Source organism: Mirounga angustirostris, unplaced genomic scaffold (assembly GCF_029215605.1).
Source record: "Mirounga angustirostris isolate CCGP_5_RB_7025 unplaced genomic scaffold, mMirAng1.0.hap1 SCAF_4, whole genome shotgun sequence".
In the NCBI taxonomy this organism is placed as follows: Eukaryota; Metazoa; Chordata; class Mammalia; order Carnivora; family Phocidae; genus Mirounga; species Mirounga angustirostris.
This window is the reverse complement of record NW_026991712.1, coordinates 118,913,023-118,931,193: the sequence shown is the minus strand read 5'-3', so window position 1 is coordinate 118,931,193 and position 18,171 is coordinate 118,913,023. Positions and strand designations below refer to the sequence as shown.

At 36.6% G+C, this 18,171-nt stretch overlaps 1 protein-coding gene across 1 annotated transcript in view; it reads right to left on the bottom strand.

The window, feature by feature from the left end:
* Positions 1 to 18,171, bottom strand: part of COL24A1 (collagen type XXIV alpha 1 chain) — a 391,649-nt gene that overhangs the window by 334,953 nt on the left and 38,525 nt on the right. The window contains exons 4-5 of the mRNA XM_064588890.1: positions 5,846 to 5,899; positions 3,195 to 3,248 (exon numbers count right to left, since the gene is read on the bottom strand). Coding sequence (XP_064444960.1) covers positions 3,195 to 3,248; positions 5,846 to 5,899 — 108 coding nt within the window. The remainder of the gene's footprint in view (positions 1 to 3,194; positions 3,249 to 5,845; positions 5,900 to 18,171) is intronic.

The following is an 18,171-nucleotide window of genomic DNA, read 5'->3' as shown; positions in this document are numbered from 1 at the left end:
AGAATGCTTCCTAACTTATTTTACAAGGATACCACAAAAAAAGAAAACTACAGGCCAATATCCCTGATAAACATAAATGCAAAATCCTCAACAAAATAGTAGCTAACTAAATTCAACAATAGATTAAAAGGATCATCAAGTGGGATTTATTCCAAGGATGCAGAAATGGTTTGACATCATCTGCAAATCAATCAAAAGGATACACCACATTAACAAAATGAAGGATAAAAATCATAGATCATCTCAATAGATGCAGAAAAAGCATTTGACAAAATTCAACATCCATTTATGATAAAAACTCTCAACAAAATGGGTACAGAGGGAATGTACCTCAACATAATCAAGGCCATAAATGACAGCCCACAGCTAACATCATACTAGATGGTAAAAAGCTAAGTCTTTCCTCTAAGATCAGGAACAAGGTAAGGATGCTCACTCCTACTACTTTTATTCAATATAGTATTAGAAGTCCTAGCCATGGTAATTAGGCAAGAAAAAGAAATAAAATGCATCCAAATTGGAAGGGAAGAAGTAAAACCATCACTATTTGAAGATGACATGATAGCATCTATAGGAAACCCTAAAGACTCCACTGGAAAGCTGTTAGAACTAATAAATTCAGTAAAGTTGCAGGGTAAAAAATTAACATACAAAAATCTATTGCATTTCTATATACTAACAAAGAACTATCAGAGAAATTTAAAAAAATCTCATTTATAATTGCATCAAAAAGAATAAAACCTAGGAATAAATTTAACCAAGGAGGTAAAAGACTTGTATGCTAAAAACTGTAAGACATTAACAAAAGAAATTGAAGACACAAATAAAGACATTCTGTGCTAATGGAGTGGAAGAATTAATATTAAAATGTCCATATTACCCAAAGCAATCTATAGACTCAATGCAATCCCTGTCAAAATTCCCATGGCACATTTCAAAAAGACAAAACAAATAATCCTCAAATGTGTATGGAACCACAAAAGACCATGAATAGCCAAAGCAATTTGAGAAGAACAACAAAGCTGGAGGCTTCATGCTCCCTGATTTCAAACTATATTACAAAGCTATAATAATGAAAACAATATGGTACTCACTTAAAAAGAGCCACATAGATCAATGGAACAGAATAAAGAGCCCAGAAATAAACCCATGTATATATGGCCAATTAACTTACAACAAAAGAGGCAAGAATATACAATGGGGAAAGGACAGTTTCTTTAATAAATGGTGTTGGGAAAACTGGACAGCCATATGCAAAAGAACAAAATTAGACTATTCTCTTACACTATACATAAAAATAAACTCAAAATGAGTTAAAGACTTTAAGACCTGAAACCATAAAACTCCTAGTAGAAAACATAGGCAGTAAGCTCCTTGATATCATTCTTGGCAATTTTTTTTTTTAGATCTGACTCCAAAAGTGAAGGCAACAAAAGCAAAAATAAACAAGTAGGAATACAGCAAATTGAAAAGCTTCAGCAAAGGAAATCATCATAAAAATGAAAGGCAACTTACTGAATTGGAGAAAATATTTGCAAATTATATATCCAAACTCATACAACTCAACATCAAAACAAAACAATTGATTAATAAATGGGCAGAGGATCAGAATAGGCATTTTTCCAAGAAATACAGATGGCAAACAGGCACATGAAAAAGTACTCAATATCACTAGTCATCAGAGAAATGCAAATTAGGACCACAATGACTTATCACTTCACACCTGTTGGAATGGCTATTATCAAAAAGACAAGAAATAACTAGTGTTAGTGAAGACTGGTAAAGATGTGGAGAACAGGGAACACAAATGCCCTGTTGGAAGGAATGTAAATTGGTACAGCCACTATGGAAAACAGTATGGAGTTTCATCAAAAAATTAAAAATAACAAACTTCCAGTTATAAGATAAATAACTGAAGGAGATGAAAAATATAGCATAGGGAATATAGTCAATAATATAAAATAAAAAGTGATCAGAACTACCATATGATTCAACAATTCTACTTCTGGACATTTTATCAGAAAAAAAACAAAAACACTAATTCATCAAGATATATGCACCCCTGTGTTCATTGCAGCATTATTTACAATAGTAAAGATATGAAAAGGATGGGGGCGCCTGGGTGGCTCAGTCGTTAAGCGTCTGCCTTCGGCTCAGGTCATGATCCCAGGGTCCTGGGATCGAGCCCCACATTGGGCTCCCTGCTCTGCGGGAAGCCTGCTCTCCCTCTTCCGCTCCCCCTGCTTGTGTTCCTCCTCTCGCTGTATCTCTCTCTGTCAAATAAATAAAATCTTTAAAAAAAAAAAAAAGATCTGAAAAGAATCTAAGTGTCCATCAATGATTGAATAGACAAAGAAGATGTGGTGTAAACACACACACACACACACACACAATGGAATACTACTCAGCCATTAAAAAAAATGAAATCTTGGGCGCCTGGGTGGCTCAAATGGTTAAGTGTCTGCCTTCGGCTCAGGTCATGATCCCAGGGTCCTGGGATCGAGCCCCACATCGGGCTCCCGGCTCAGTGGGGAGCCTGCTTCTCCCTCTGACCCTCTCCCCTCTCATGCTGTTTCTCTCTCACCCGCTCTCCAAAAAATAAATAAAATCTTTAAAAAATAATAAAAATAAAAATAAAAATAAATAAAAAATAAAAAATGAAATCTTGCCATTTGTGACAACATGGATGGACCTTGAGGGCATTAGGCTAAGCGAAATAAGCCAGACAGAGAAATATAAATATTGTATGATCTCACTTATATGTGGAATCTAAAAAACAAAACAGGTGAACAAATAAAACAAAATTTACGTATTCAGTGAACAGAGCAGTGGTTGCAGGTACGGAAGAGGGGTACACACTTCCAGTTGTGAAATAAATAGGTCATGGGGATATGATGTGTGGCATGGTGATTACAGTCAATGGTACTGCATGCATATTTGAAGGCTGCCAGGAAAGTGGATCATGAAAATTTTCATCATAAGAAAGAAAATTTTTTGTAATTTTTTATGGTGATGGATGGTGGCTGGACTTACTGTGGTGATTATCTGCAGTATGTACAAGTGTCGAATCATTATGTTATACAGTTGAAGCTAGTATAATGTTTATGTCAACTATATCTCAATTTTAAAAAAAGTTAAGGACCTTCTTTAATAATGTGAGGGAAATAATGTGATACTCACTAGTCATCACTCACCTTTGGACCTGGCAATCCAGGTAATCCAGGATTTCCATGTGGCCCTGGTATGCCCTGCAAATAGTAAAAAGGTCAGATCACTCTTAGAACAGATCTAGATACAAATAATAGACAGTGTTTATTGCAACGTTCAGATAAATATTACATAGCATAATTTCATTAAAACGTATGTCACCTTTTCTTTCCCCCCACAAAGTTCTTTATCTTTTCCTAGATGTTGGATATTTCATCTTGGAAAAGAGAGCTACACTAATTATAGTATATATTTCCTTCTTTTGATTCAAAACACTGCCTTGAGATGCTTATTTCCTTTATTTTTCACCCCTATCTCCAGCCATATTGCATAGTGCTACTTCTAAAAGCTGTGCAGAGTAAGAAGCCTAAAAATAAGAAAGTGCAAATGTTTATTCTTCTGCCAACATGTGCTAACCCTTTCTGCACTTGGGTTTTTGCTTATGCCATTATGTATGCCTTAAAGACTTATTTCATTTCACTTTGCCCCCCTACAGCTGCCCAAATCATCCTTCAAGTGTCAACTAAGATCCCACCTCATTTTTAAATCCTAGCTACACCATCATAAAGTGACTTCTCTTTCCTAGTAACTTCCATAGAAATTGCTACATGTAAAATTCATTTGTAATTAATTGCACATTGCTTTAGGACATTTCTTACACTGTTCTAATCTGTTAGTTAAATATTTTATTGCTATTTTAACTATCTTATGACATGCTATTTAGTTCTAGGATTGAAATTTTTTTAAAAAAGGGACTGTTTTTCATATTATCAGTATAGTACTTGGAACATATTAGATAGTTAATAAATATTTGTCAGTAATGGCTTCTATTTACCAACTATGCATAGATAACTGTTAATGCTTTATATTTCTTATTACTAATCCTTATAACAATCCTGCAAGGTGGTTATTTTTACTCCCATTTACAAAGTAAGAAACTTAAGCTCACAGAACCGACAAGTAGAGGAACTAAGATCCACCTCCAAAAAGCCTTCCTGGTTTGCAGACCCCTATATTCATTTGGGTTTGGTGCCCACTTCTGGGCTCTTCAGCCATACCTCTAGGTTAACATATAACATATAGTTAATAATTACTTATTTTTCTGTCTTTTCAATTCTGAATTAATAGAGCACTGTGTTTCAGAAAGGAGAGGGGCATCAGCAATGGCAATATTGAAGGTATAACTAGCAAGATTAAAACTAAGGGAAAAGGATTAGATGTTATGGCATATGTCATTTGTAACCTTCAAAACATAAATTTTAATAAAATAGATGGAAAAATTTATGGGGATTTACAAATGATTTATTGGTGGAGATGTAGGGCAATGGCATAAACTATTATTTTACAAAGCTCAATAGTGCAACCGTGAGCTCGGACAGTAACTTTAGGAAAAATTAATGTCAGTGAAAGTTCGAGTTTTATTTTTTAAAGGATAATTGGTTGTTGCCAAATGAGATAAAATCTCAGGAGAGAAAAATTGCAAAGTGGCAAGTTTTAAGTTAAATAATGGAATGGAGATAAAATTAGGAACACAAATGTAATAATTAGTCTTGAGAAGAGGAATAGTGTTCCTTCCTTAAAGAAAGGATTGGACAAATAAATTTTTTTAAAAAGATAGAGAAGGAAACTGCTGTATCATGAAAATAGCTGGACTCAGACGTTGAAGGTCATGCTGTGGGAGAACAGCCTCAGTAGTGGAAAGGGAATGGAATTAGAGCAGAGAGATCCACTCCCTCAGAAGAGTAGGATCCACACAGAGAGCAAGGAGGATGGAAGAGGTGTGCCAGCTACAGGAGTGTGGGCACATTGATGAGAGACTCTGGGAGGAACATGATAGATCATCAAGTAGAGAGAAGTAAACCAAATGCTAACCAACTACCACCAGTGAGCATTCCTGAGGCCTCATACAGACAAGACTTGGTTGTGAATATGGATGGCTCACAGTAATATTTCAGGATATGATTTCTCATTATGTTGTTTGTATGATAGATAAAAATCAGGATAGAAAGAAAGTGGATTGTCCATGGCATGTGCATTTGTCTTTATAACACACAGTCGTAATTCCTTTTCTGGCTCTTTGAAGAATTTCTGTTAGTAAAAGTCCACATTGATTTTTTTTTTTTTTAGTTTTGAAAGAAATGAATTTTAACACAGCAGTAAATCTTCTATTGGACCTGTATAATGCTGATGCTTACAGCAGCTTTTTCCTCAGGACAATTATTTTTCTAGTCAGTTGTTCCAGCATTTTCCACTATGTAATCCAGGAACATACTATTTTAAGGCAGCCCACTCCTCTTCATTTCCCAAAGCAAATGAACCCCACCTTGAACTATCAACTACCGATGAGATCACTTTATAACTAAGAATAATGTTACAAGTAGCACCAGAAGAGCTACTAATCTACAAATTTGATAATCCTTCTTGGGCATGTTCACAGAGAATGCTTTGGCTGGGTGTTTACTCTCAAATAAACAAGTTGCACATGTTCCTGAGTTTCTCTTGAGTTGGCAAAGGTAGGGCTACATTTGAACATCCAGGCAGGTTTCCAAAGGAAGTACATACGGTACAATACTCGGGAAAACATACTGCAAAGTTACTAATTCTAACAGCAAGTGGGACATGGAGCCCATTTACTTACCCGTGGACCTCTCTTTCCTGATGGACCTGGAATACCTGCTAGACCTGGTGGACCCTTGGAAAACAAATGCCAAGATGTTAGACGTCTAATAGACACATCTTTTCTCACGAGTCTCATTAAGATTCCCGCACTAGGGCTTTTTCTTTTCAGTCCCCAGTTTCCAGCTAATGATGATTTTAAAGTAACATGAATCCCCTCACCCTAATCAGCAGGAGTGAGAGTTGGAACTCAAGTGTCCTCTTTAATCTGGCCAGAAACAGCAGCAGGAAGTCTGTGCCTTATGGTTACAGCCACTGTATCTGGTTTTTACAGGGACCATAACTAGTAGTTTTGTGGGTAATTTTTACCTAACTTTACTTTTACTACTGAAGGCAGAATTCAATTTAGGGTTTGGAGACCAACAACTACAGGATTTTTTCAAACACATTTCAAAAGACTTGCCCTGAAAAATTAAAGCACTGGCAAAATTAAAGCACTGACCGTATTATGTTCTTTTAAAAGACTTATAGCAAGAATCTGTGTAATGTGTTAAACTGTTATAATGAGATCCTTCTAGTATATTCAGTAATAAATCTGCCTTACACCAAATACAGCATACCAGGAGGTCAGTAACAGACTTAAATGGTTTGCAAAACAAAGTAGGAAAGCAAAAATTGATCCATTTTAAAGTGTTCTGAGTTCTTTAAATGTTACTTATTAAATATATCAAATAAGAAATAGGAAACTACTACTTTACTTCCTTGTGTAATGCTTTATGTCATCTTTTTTACTTACTTTAACAATCAACTGGGGTAGGATAAATGTTCATTTGAGATATGGTTAACACATTCACTCATCTTTCATTCACTTAATTGTTACTGAGCACTCTGCTGACATGGAATTATTCTTGGTGTCTCTAGAGCATACACATATTCCATTTTACAAATGTTCATTCAATATTGCCTTAAAGTGTAGAACAAACATTGAAATTAGACATATCAAAGTTAAAGTACTAGCCCTATCATTAACAAGAAGCATGACCTCATGAGTCTCATTTTTATGCAGCATTTTTTTCTCATTTCTCATTCTTGATATTAACTATTGAAACTTTCTTCTTTTTTATATTACAGTCATTTTGAAGTTTGTAATGTTCTTTATATATTTCAAACTGTCCATTTTCCTTTAATTGTATTTTTTCTTCTCTCCCCTAACTTAATAAAAACCTTTCATGTATTTCCTAGTATTGAGAGATAAGTACTATTTCTATTCAACCTCAGACTGAGGGCATTCTCTTTCCTGAACTGTTCAAATATTTTAACAGCTATTATTATATTACTTGCGTCCATCAAAAACTAACTTCCACTTATTTTTTTTAAAAATTGGAATTCTTTTCAATAGTTCTAGTTCTGTTGTTATAATCAGAAATTAAAGGCTATTTATATGAAGTCCCCAAAAATAAGAAAAATGAAAAACTAAATGGAAAATTAAAACAGCATGTCTATTATTGGTTTATTGCCCTATCACACTACATTACAACAAAAGAAAACACCATTCCATTCACATGGAAAAAGTAATTAACATTAGATACTGGGGAAGAAAGAAAGTATATTTTATGTCCTGATTGAAATATTTAAGTTGTTTAATAAGCACTAAATAAAAATCAATTTTAGCTTTCTTCACAATTTTGCATTTTCAAATCTTTCAGAACAGATTATTAATAGGGATTTCTAGAAAACAGGGAAGCAAACCGATTTTATGTCATGACTGACTTGTTTGAGGAAAATAAGTTATTTTCTGTAAACAAAGTTAATTACTAAAAATGGCACTTTAACTTTGAGATTATTAGTTATTAAGAGAAAGTATAATTCAATGAAAAGAACAATGGTTTTGCAATTGTCTAGTCTAGATTCAAGTCATGCCTCAATCATTTACTAGCTGAATGACCTTGCACAACTCAGTTACTCTTTCTTTAAAGCCTTATCTTTAAAGCCTTATCTTTAAAATACTGATGACAAAAATATACCTCTCAGGAGGAGCAAGATGGAGGAGGAGTAGGGACCTAAATTTCGTCTGGTCTCAGGAATTCAGCTAGATAAGGATCAAACCATTCTGAACACCTACGAACTCAATAGGAGATTGAAGAAAAGAATAGCAGCAACTCTCTGAACAGAAAAGCGACCACTTTCTGGAAGGTAGGATATGCGGAGAAGTGAATCCAAGGCGATATTTGGGAGGCTAGACAGTGGGGGAGGGGGCCTCTGTCCACCACTTCGGGCAAGTGATAGAGAAGCAGAGCACAAACTTGGAACTTTTAGAAGTCGGCTCCGCTGAGGGACATCATTCCAGTGGCTAAGCAGGGGGTGGAACACTCGCTGGGACAGTGTGGTCTCAGGACCCTCGGGGTCACAAGAAGATCGGGGGTGCCTGAGTGTGGCAGAGCTCCCAGGTATCGGAGCGGAGAAGCCGGCTGCAGAGACGGAGCCGAGGAGGGGGCTCTCAGCTTGGGGTTGCCATAAACCGTGATCCGCGGCACAGTCAGGCCACTGCTCCTCCAGCAGGGACCCAACAAGCGGCAGATCCGGGGAGACTCCCCTTCTTCCCCCAGGGAGGAGTGGCGCAGGAGGGCACTGCAGGGATCTGCTGGGTTTGGAGACTCCACATGGGGTCAGGTGCCAGAGATAGAAACGCTCAGTCAAAGGCCAGGTGAGCAAGGAGTGCGGCCGGAGACCAGGGAGACAGGAATGACTGACTGCTTTTCTCTGGGGGTGCACTGAGGAGTGGGGCCCCAAGTTCTCGGCTCCTCCAGGGCAGAGAATGGGAGGCCGCCATTTTCACTTTCATCCTCCAAAGCTGCATGGAAAGCTTGCAGGGAACAAAAGCTCCCAAGATCAAACCCCAGCAGATTACTTAGCCTGGACCCGGCAAGGGTGGGACAATTCCGCCTCCCACAAAGACATTTGGGAACCACGGCAACAGGCCCCTCCCCCAGAAGATCAGCAAAAACAGCCAGCCAAGACCAAGTTTACCGATCAATGAGAACAGCAAAACTCCAGCACTAGGGGAATAATGCATGTAGAATTCATGGCTTTTTTACTATGATTCTTTAGTTTTTCAAAGTTAATTTTTTTTTATTTTCTGTATTTTTTTCTTTTTCTATTTTTTTTGAATTTTTCTTTTTCCCTTTTTCAACCAAAATCTTATCAATCCCTTTTTTAAAAATCTTTTTTACTTTTCATTTTTAGAGTCATATTCTATCCCTTCATTGTAGTTAACCTTATTTTTCATATATATATATATATATAAGTTTTTCTCTCTTTAAAATTTTGGGATACAGTTTCTTCTAACAGACCAAAATATACCCTAAATCTCTAGTGTATGGCTTTGTTCTAGTCTCCTGCCTGATCACATTCACTCCCTTTTTTAAATTTTTCTTTTTTCTTTTTTCAACCAACTTCTTATCTTCTCAATTCCTTTTATAAAATCTTTTATAATTTTCATCTTTACAGTCATATTCCATCCCTTCATCGTATTTACCCTTATTTTTGTACATATATAAGTTTTTCTTTCTTTAAAACTTTGGGAGGCACTTTCTTCTAAAAGACCAAAATACACCCAAAATCTAAATGTGTAGCACTGATTTATGCACCAGTCTGATCATATTTGAACATATTCTTTTTTTTTTAATCTTTTTTTTTTTCTTTTTTCTTTCCTTCCCTTTCTTTTCCCCTGGTTTCAGGTCTCTTCTGATTTGTTTAGTATGTATTTTTCTGTGGTCGTTGTTACCCTGTTAGCATTTTGTTCTCTCATTCATCTATTGTCCTCTGGACAAAATGACAAGACGGAAAAAATCACCTCAAAAAAAAGAAGAAGAGGCAGTACTGACTGCCAGGGACCTAATCAATACAGACATTAGTAAGATGTTGGAACTAGAGTTCAGAATGACGATTTTAAGAGATACTAGCTGGGCTTGAAAAAAGCATGGAAGATATTAGAGAAACCCTTTCTGGAGAAATCAAAGAACTAAAATCTAACCAAGTCAAAATCAAAAAGGCTATTAATGAGGTGCAATCAAAAATGGAGGCTCTAACTGCTAGGAGAAATTAGGCAAAAGAGAGAATTAGTGATATAAAAGACCAAATGATGGAAAATAAAGAAGCTGAGAAAAAGTGAGATAAACAACTACTAGATCACGAGGGCAGAATTTGAGAGATAAGCGATACCATAAGATTAAACAATATTAGAATAATTGGGATCCCAGAAGAAGAAGAAAGAGAGAGAGGGGCAGAAGTTATATTGGAGCAAATTGTAGCAGAGAATGTCTCTAATTTGGGGAAGGAAATAGGCATCAAAATCCAGGAGGCACAGAGAACCCCCCTCAAAATCAATAAAAATAGGTCAACACCCCAACATCTAATAGTAAAACTTACGAGTCTCAGAGACAAAGAGAAAATCCTGAAAGCAGCTTGGGACAAGAGATCTGTAACCTACAATGGTAGAAACATCAGATTGGCAACAGACCTATCCACAGAGACCTGGCAGGCCAGAAAGGACTGCCATGATATATTCAGAGCACTAAATGAGAAAAATATGCAGCCAAGAATACTATATCCAGCCAGGCTGTCATTGAAAATAAAAGGAGAGATAAAAAACTTCCAGGACAAACAAAAACTAAAGGAGTTTGCAAACACGAAACCAGCCCTATAAGAAATATTGAAAGGGGTCCTCTAAGCAAAGAGAGAGCCTAAAAGTAACATAGACCAGAAAGGAACAGAGACAATATACAGTAAAATTCACCTTACAGGCAATACAGTGGCACTAAATTCATATCTTTCAATAGTTACCCTGAATGTAAATGGGCTAAATGCCCCAATCAAAAGACGCAGGGTATCAGATTGGATAAAAAAACAAGACCCATCGATATGCTGTCTGCAACAGACTCATTTTTAGACCGAAAGGCACCTCCAGATTGAAAGTGAGGGGGTGGAAAACCATTTACCATGCTAATGGACACCAAAAGAAAGCTGGGTGGCAATCCTTATATCAGACAAATTAGATTTTAAACCAAAGACTATAATAAGAAATGAGGAAGGACACTACATCATACTTAAAGGGTCTATCCAACAAGAAGATCTAACAATTGTAAATATCTATGCTCCTAACATGGGAGCAGCCAACCATATAAGCCAACTAATAACAAAATCAAAGAAACACATCAACAACAATACAATAATAGTAGGGGACTTTAACACCCCCCTCACTGAAATGGACAGATCATCTAAGCAAAAGATCAACAAGGAAATAAAGACTTTAAATGACACACTGGACCAAATGGACTCCACAGATATATTCAGAACATTCCATCTCATAGCAACAGAATATACATTCTTCTCTAGTGCCCATGGAACATTCTCCAGAATAGACCACCTCCTAGGTCACAAATTAGGTCTCAACTGGTACCAAAAGATTAGGATCATTCCCTGCATATTTTCAGACCACGTGCTTTGAAACTAGAAGTCAATCACAAGAGAAAAGTTGGAAAGAACTCAAATACATGGAGGCTAAAGAGCATCCTACTAAAGAATGAATAGGTCAACCAGGAAATTAAAGAAGAATTTAAAAAATTCATGGAAACAAATGAATATGAAAACATAACTGTTCAAAATCTTTGGGATACAGCAAAGGCAGTCCTAAGAGGAAAGTTTATAGCAATACAACCCTTTCTCAAGAAACAAGAAAGGTCTCAAATACACAACCTAACCCTACACCTAAAGGAGCCGGAGAAAGAACAGCAAATGAAGCCTAAACCCAGCAGGAGAAGAGAAATAATAAAGATCAGAGCAGAAATCAATGAAATAGAAACCAAAAGAACAGTAGAACAGATCAACGAAACTGGGAGCTGGTTCTTTGAAAGAATTAATAAGATTGATAAACCCCTGGCCAGACTTATCAGAAAGAAAAGAGAAAGGACCCAAATAAATAAAATCATGAATGAAAGAGGAGAGATCACAACCAACACCAAAGAAATACAAACAATTATAAGAACATTTATTAGCAACTATATGCCAGCAAATTAGATAACCTGGAAGAAATGGATGCATTCATAGAGACATATCAACTACCAAAACTGAACCAAGAAGAAATAGAAAACCTGAACAGACCTATAACCACTAAGGAAACTGAAGCAGTAATCAAAAATCTCCCAACAAACAAGAGCCCAGGGCCAGATGGCTTTCCAGGGGAATTCTACCAAACATTTAAAGAAGAATTAATACCTATTCTCCTGAAATGGTTCCAAAAAATAGAAATGGAAGGAAAACTTCCAAACTCATTTTATGAGGCCATCATTACCTTGATCCCAAAACCAGACAAAGACCCCCCATCAAAAAGGAGAATTACCCTGATATCCCTGATGAACATGGATGCAAAAATTCTTACCAAAACACTAGCCAATAGGATCCAACAGTAAAATAAAAAGGTTATTCACCAGGACCAAGTGGGATTTATTCCTGGGCTGCATGGTTGGTTCAACATCCGCAAATCAATCAATGTGATACAATACATTAATAAAAGAAAGAACAAGAACCATATGATATTCTCAATAGATGCAGAAAAAGCATTTGACAAAGTACAGCATCCTTTCTTGATCAAAACTCTTCAGAGTATAGGGATAGAGGCTACATACCTCAATATCATAAAAGCCATCTATGAAAAACCCACAGTGAATATCGTACTCAATGGGGAAAAACTGAGAGCTTTCTCCCTAAGGTCAGGAACACGGCAGGGATGTCCACTATCACCACTGCTATTCAACATATTACTAGCAGTCCTAGCCTCAGCAATCAGACAACAAAAAGAAATAAAAGGCATCCATATTGGCAAAGAAGAAGTCAAACTCTCACTCTTTGCAGATGATAGGATACTTTATGTGGAAAACCCAAAAGACTCCACACCAAAACTGCTAGAACTCATACAGGAATTCAGTCAAGTGGCAGGCTATAAAATCAATGCACAGAAACCAGTGGCATTTTTATACACCAACAACAAGACAGAAGAAAGAAATTAAGGAGTTGATCCCATTTGCAATTGCAACCAAAATCATAACATACCTAGGAATAAATCTAACCAAAGAGGCAAAGAATTTGCACTCAGAAAACTATAAATTACTCATGAAAGAAATTGAGGAAGACACAAAGAAATGGAAAAACGTTCCATGCTCATGGATTGGAAGAACAAATATTGTGAAGATATCAATGCTACCTAGAGCAATCTACACATTTAATGCAATCCCTATCAAAATACCATCAACTTTTTTCACAGAGCTGGAACAAATAATCCTAAAATTTGTATGGAACCGGAAAAGACTCCAAATAGCCAGAGGAATGTTGAAAAGGAAAAGCAAAGCTGGTGGCATCACAATTCCAGACTTCAAACTCTATTACAAAGCTGTAATCATCAAGACCGTATGGTACTGGCACAAAAACAGACACATAGATCAGTGGAACAGAATAGAGAGCCCAGAAATGGACCCTCAACTCTATGGTCAACTAATCTTCGACAAAGCAGGAAAGAATGTCCAATGGAAAAAAGACAGTCTCTTCAACAAATGGTGTTGGGAAAATTGGACAGCCACATGCAGAAGAATCAGACTGGACAATTTCCTTACAAGACACACAAAAATACACTCAAAATGAAGGAAAGACCTACATGTGAGACAGGAATCCATCAAAATCCTTGAGGAGCACACAGGCGGCAACCTCTTTGACCTCAGCCACAGCAACTTCTTCCTAGAAACATTGCCAAAGGCATGGGAAGCAAGGGCAAAAATGAACTATTGGGACTTCATCAAGATAAAAAGCTTTTGCACAGCAAAGGAAACAGTCATCAAAACCAAAAGACAACCGACAGAATGGGAGAAGATATTTGCAAATGACATATCAGATAAAGGGCTAGTCTCCAAAATCTATAAAGAACTTATCAAACTCAACACCCAAAGAACAAAGAATCCAATCAAGAAATGGGCAGAAGACATGAACAGACATTTTTCCAAAGAAGACATCCAAATGGCCAACAGACACATGAAACAGTGCTCAACATCGCTCAGCATCAGGGAAATCCAAATCAAAACCTCAATGAGATATCACCTCACACCAGTCAGAATGGCTAAAATTAACAAGTCAAGAAACAACAGATGTTGGCGAGAATGTGGAGAAAGGGGAACCCTCTTACACTGTTGGTGGGAATGCAAGCTGGTGCAGCCACTGTGGAAAACAGTATGGAGGTTCCTCAAAAAGTTGAAAATAGAGCTACCATACGACCCCACAATGGCACTACTGGGTATTAACTGCAAAGATGGAAATGTAGTGATCCAAAGGGGTACGTGCACCCCGATGTTTATAGCAGCAATGTCCACAATAGCCAAACTATGGAAAGAGCCAAGATGTCCATGTCCATCGACAGATGAATGGATAGGGAAGATAGAATATTATGCAGCCATGAAAAGGAATGAAATCTTCCCATTTGCAATGACATGGTTGGAACTGGAGGGTATTAATGCTGAGGGAAATAAGTCAAACAGAGAAAGACATGTATCATATGACCTCACTGATATGAGGAATTCTTAATCTCAGGAAACAAACTGAGGGTTGCTGGAATGGTGGGGGGGGGGGATGGGGTGGCTGGGTGATAGACATTGGGGAGGGTATGTGCTATGGTGAGTGCTGTGAATTGTGTAAGACTGTTGAATCACAGACCTGTACCTCTGAAACAAATAATACATTATATGTTAAAAAAAAAAAAAGAAGATAGTAGGAAGGGAGAAATGAAGGGGGGGAATCGGAGGGGGAGACGAACCATGAGAGACTACAAACTCTGAGAAACAAACTGAGGGTTCTAGAGGGGAGGGGGTGGGGAGATGGGTTTGCCTGCTGGTGGATATTAAAGAGGGCACATACTGAATGGAGCACTGGCTATTACATGCAAACAATGAATCATGGAACACTACATCAAAAACTAATGATGTAATGTATGGTGATTAACATAACATAATAAAATAAAAAAATAAAAAGTAAAATAAAAAAATATATACCTCTCAAAGTTCTTGTGAACATTAAAGATACTACAGGTATAAAATACCTATCACTATGGCTGATATATAGTAGTTAACCAGTAATCTATAGGGTAATAAATTTTTTAAAAGGTATATGGGCACATCAAGCACTCAACGTAGGTTATAATGTAATTACTAGGGTAATATATACTAAGGCAAATATATTCACTAGACCAAAACTTCTAAAACCTAGTAATGCTTGGCCAATTAATCTTGGAAGCCCTGCATCTAAATTTTCTTTTTTAATTCCTTCACTCACTCATTCATTCACTCATTCGATAAACATTAGTCAGCATCAAGCCCTCCTGCAGCTTACAGTCCAGATAAAAAACACACATTAACAAATAAGCACATAATTATACATTTTAGTTAGTGATATGAAGGAAAAGAACAAGCAAGCAACAGAGAGATTAAAATAGTTAGCGCACCAAATTTATTTGTGGTATCAGAGAAGATTTCTCTGAGGATGTGCTAAGTTAGACTGAAAAAGATGAAAAAGAGAAAAGAGAAGAAAGTTAACCCAGAAAATTGGAAGAAAATGAATGAGGGCATGAGTAAAACAAAGCAAACCAGACAAAAAGCACAGTCTTATTGAGGAATTAAAAGAAAACTCAACTCCGTGAGAGTTGGGAAAGTGGGACAAAATGAGGCTGCAGAGATAAGAAGGAGCCAGATCACATACAACTGCATAGGTTATAATAAAAAGTCTTTCATTTATTCTAAATGCTTTATTCTTCTGTCACTGAAGAATTTAAGTAGCTAAATGATGTGATGTGATTTGTGTTTTTAAAAAGATCACTAGAGAATTTAGGCAGAACATTTTTTAAACTACCCTCCCTCCCTCAAAACCCACTGAAAACAACAAAAAAAAGGCAAAAGAAAAAACATCATCTCCAACAAAACAAGGAAAAGACCACAACCACAAACCACAAAATATGACGATTATCTTCCAAATACTGAGAAATTTTGTGGTAAGGAAAGATGTTGAGAGATGACCAAGAACAAAAAACCTCCTCAGACCTCAAATCTTGGACAGGCTGCAGATATCTAAATGCATATCAATCCTGAAAGTTCATTCCAAAAATCCTTTGATTAACAATGATGAGGTTTAAAGGGAATGAGAAAGCCACAATAGATATGATTAATGACCCAGTGAAGACCCAGCTCCAAACAGCCAAGAGTAAAGAAGGTAGATTTGAAGAGGAAGAACCCATCATTTTTATGATCTGCAACTAAACCTCCTAACCCCAGGAGATTTCTGGTGGTGAGAAGGGATAAAAAACAGGAGCATAAATCATCATATTGGTTCTTAGAGGGCCTGTGAAATAAAGGGCTTTATAACAAATTGTACATGAAAATAAGAGGAGATATATCTCTGGGTAGAGGACAAAATAAATACGATCAGATGGTGTTTAAAGGCAGCCACCTAAATTTGACACTGTGTACCACTCCACCTTACTTCCCTTTGCCTTTCCTGTACTATTCTAAAACAAATAGCGGCCCAGTTAGAGTTCTCTTTATTTTAAAAATGGCTAATAACCAGAAAGAAACCAGCAGGCGACCTATACATACATATCGAGGAGAGGGGGAAGTCTGAGGACAGAAACGTAAATTAAAAGTAGATGAAAATTATTTATCAGAGGAGGAATTACTCCACACAACAGAGAAAAAGTTCAGTCATATAGATGCAAAGAATTTCAAGACGTCATTTTTCTATAAAAAGAGAGCTCAAAAAAGAGTTATAAGAAATAAAAACAACAATGAAGTTAATGAAATGTGAACCAGAAGAGTTTAAGAAAGACATGAAAAGAGCAAAAAAGAAACCATTATGGATGAAAGCCACGCCAGACACAATAAAATCTGATTAAATACAATTGAAAAATCAATAAAGGTATGTGAGTGCAGAATAAGTGAATTCACACAAAATTAATTAGCAAAAAGCAATCACATAGACATGCTTGTAGAGAAGATAATAGTATCTATCATCACAAAGGACATCCAACATATATGTACATTGGGGTGTCCGAAGAAGATAGAAAAATGGAAAAGAAAAATATTTGAGGAAATAAGGGAAGATGTTTCTATAATGAAATAAAAATAATCTTCATATTAAAGGAGTACCAGAAAAAACCTGGTACAGACCTAAATAGGTTTAATGAACTTCAGAGATGATGAAAGAACTGCACAGGTGTATGGTGGAAAAAATCATCACCTACAGGTAGGAAAAATCAGGCTGGCCTCAGAGACTTCACATAGTAACATCTACTTCAAGAAATGGGGCAACAATCCCCACAAAGTTCATCATTTCATCACCATTCACATTTTCATTAGCTTTTAAAAAATCTACCTTTAGTCGTCTACCTTACGCTTAAGTTGGACGCATGAAGTTCAATAGTGACTTTCCTATCAGAAGAGCCAATGCATTTCCTGCACTGTTTTTCAGTACGCATCCTTCTTGACTTCTACGTAGCTTTTGGCGCTGCTGATCAATTTCTTCTCAAAACTCTCTTCTATGTTATACTCTTCTCTCCCATCTGACTGTTCATTCACATTTCTGCTTTTTCTCTGCCATAATCCCAAAGCAAATATTCCCCATGATTTGGCTCTTGACCCTATGCCAAACTCCTTTCCCTGAAAATTATCCAACCCTATAGCTTCAACTATAATATTGATAGGAAGACTCCCAAATCTATATCCTTATCTTGATCTCTCTTTTCCACTTCATTTTCTTAATTTTTCCAACAGCTGACTGAATTTTCAACAGTATCTTCAATGTTCTAACTTAGTTTCCTCTCCTAAAATTGACTTCCTCTCTTAATTACTGATTTTAGTAATGGTATTACCATTCTCTCAATCCACAGACTTAAAAACTTTAGACATCTTTGATTCTCTTCCTTTCTGTTTGGTCCCTAGGTCCAATTAATTTCTTAGTTCTACCAAATCTTTCTTCAAAATATTTCTTAAATCCTACCTTTCCTCTTCATTTTCACTGCTGTCATCCTAGATAATGTCTTAGTCTTGTAACATCAAGATGATAGCAGCAACTTCTTGTCTGTGCTGGGCACTACTAACCTATTAGTATCTCTGCTCAGAAACCTACAAAATTCCCCATGAGAACAAGATAAAGTTAGAACTATCAGTTTGACAATTATAACTCTCCATAACCTGACAACATCTAACTTGGATCTTATATTTGTCCAACATTATTCAGTCTAACATCATGAAAGAGCTGGAGCTTTAG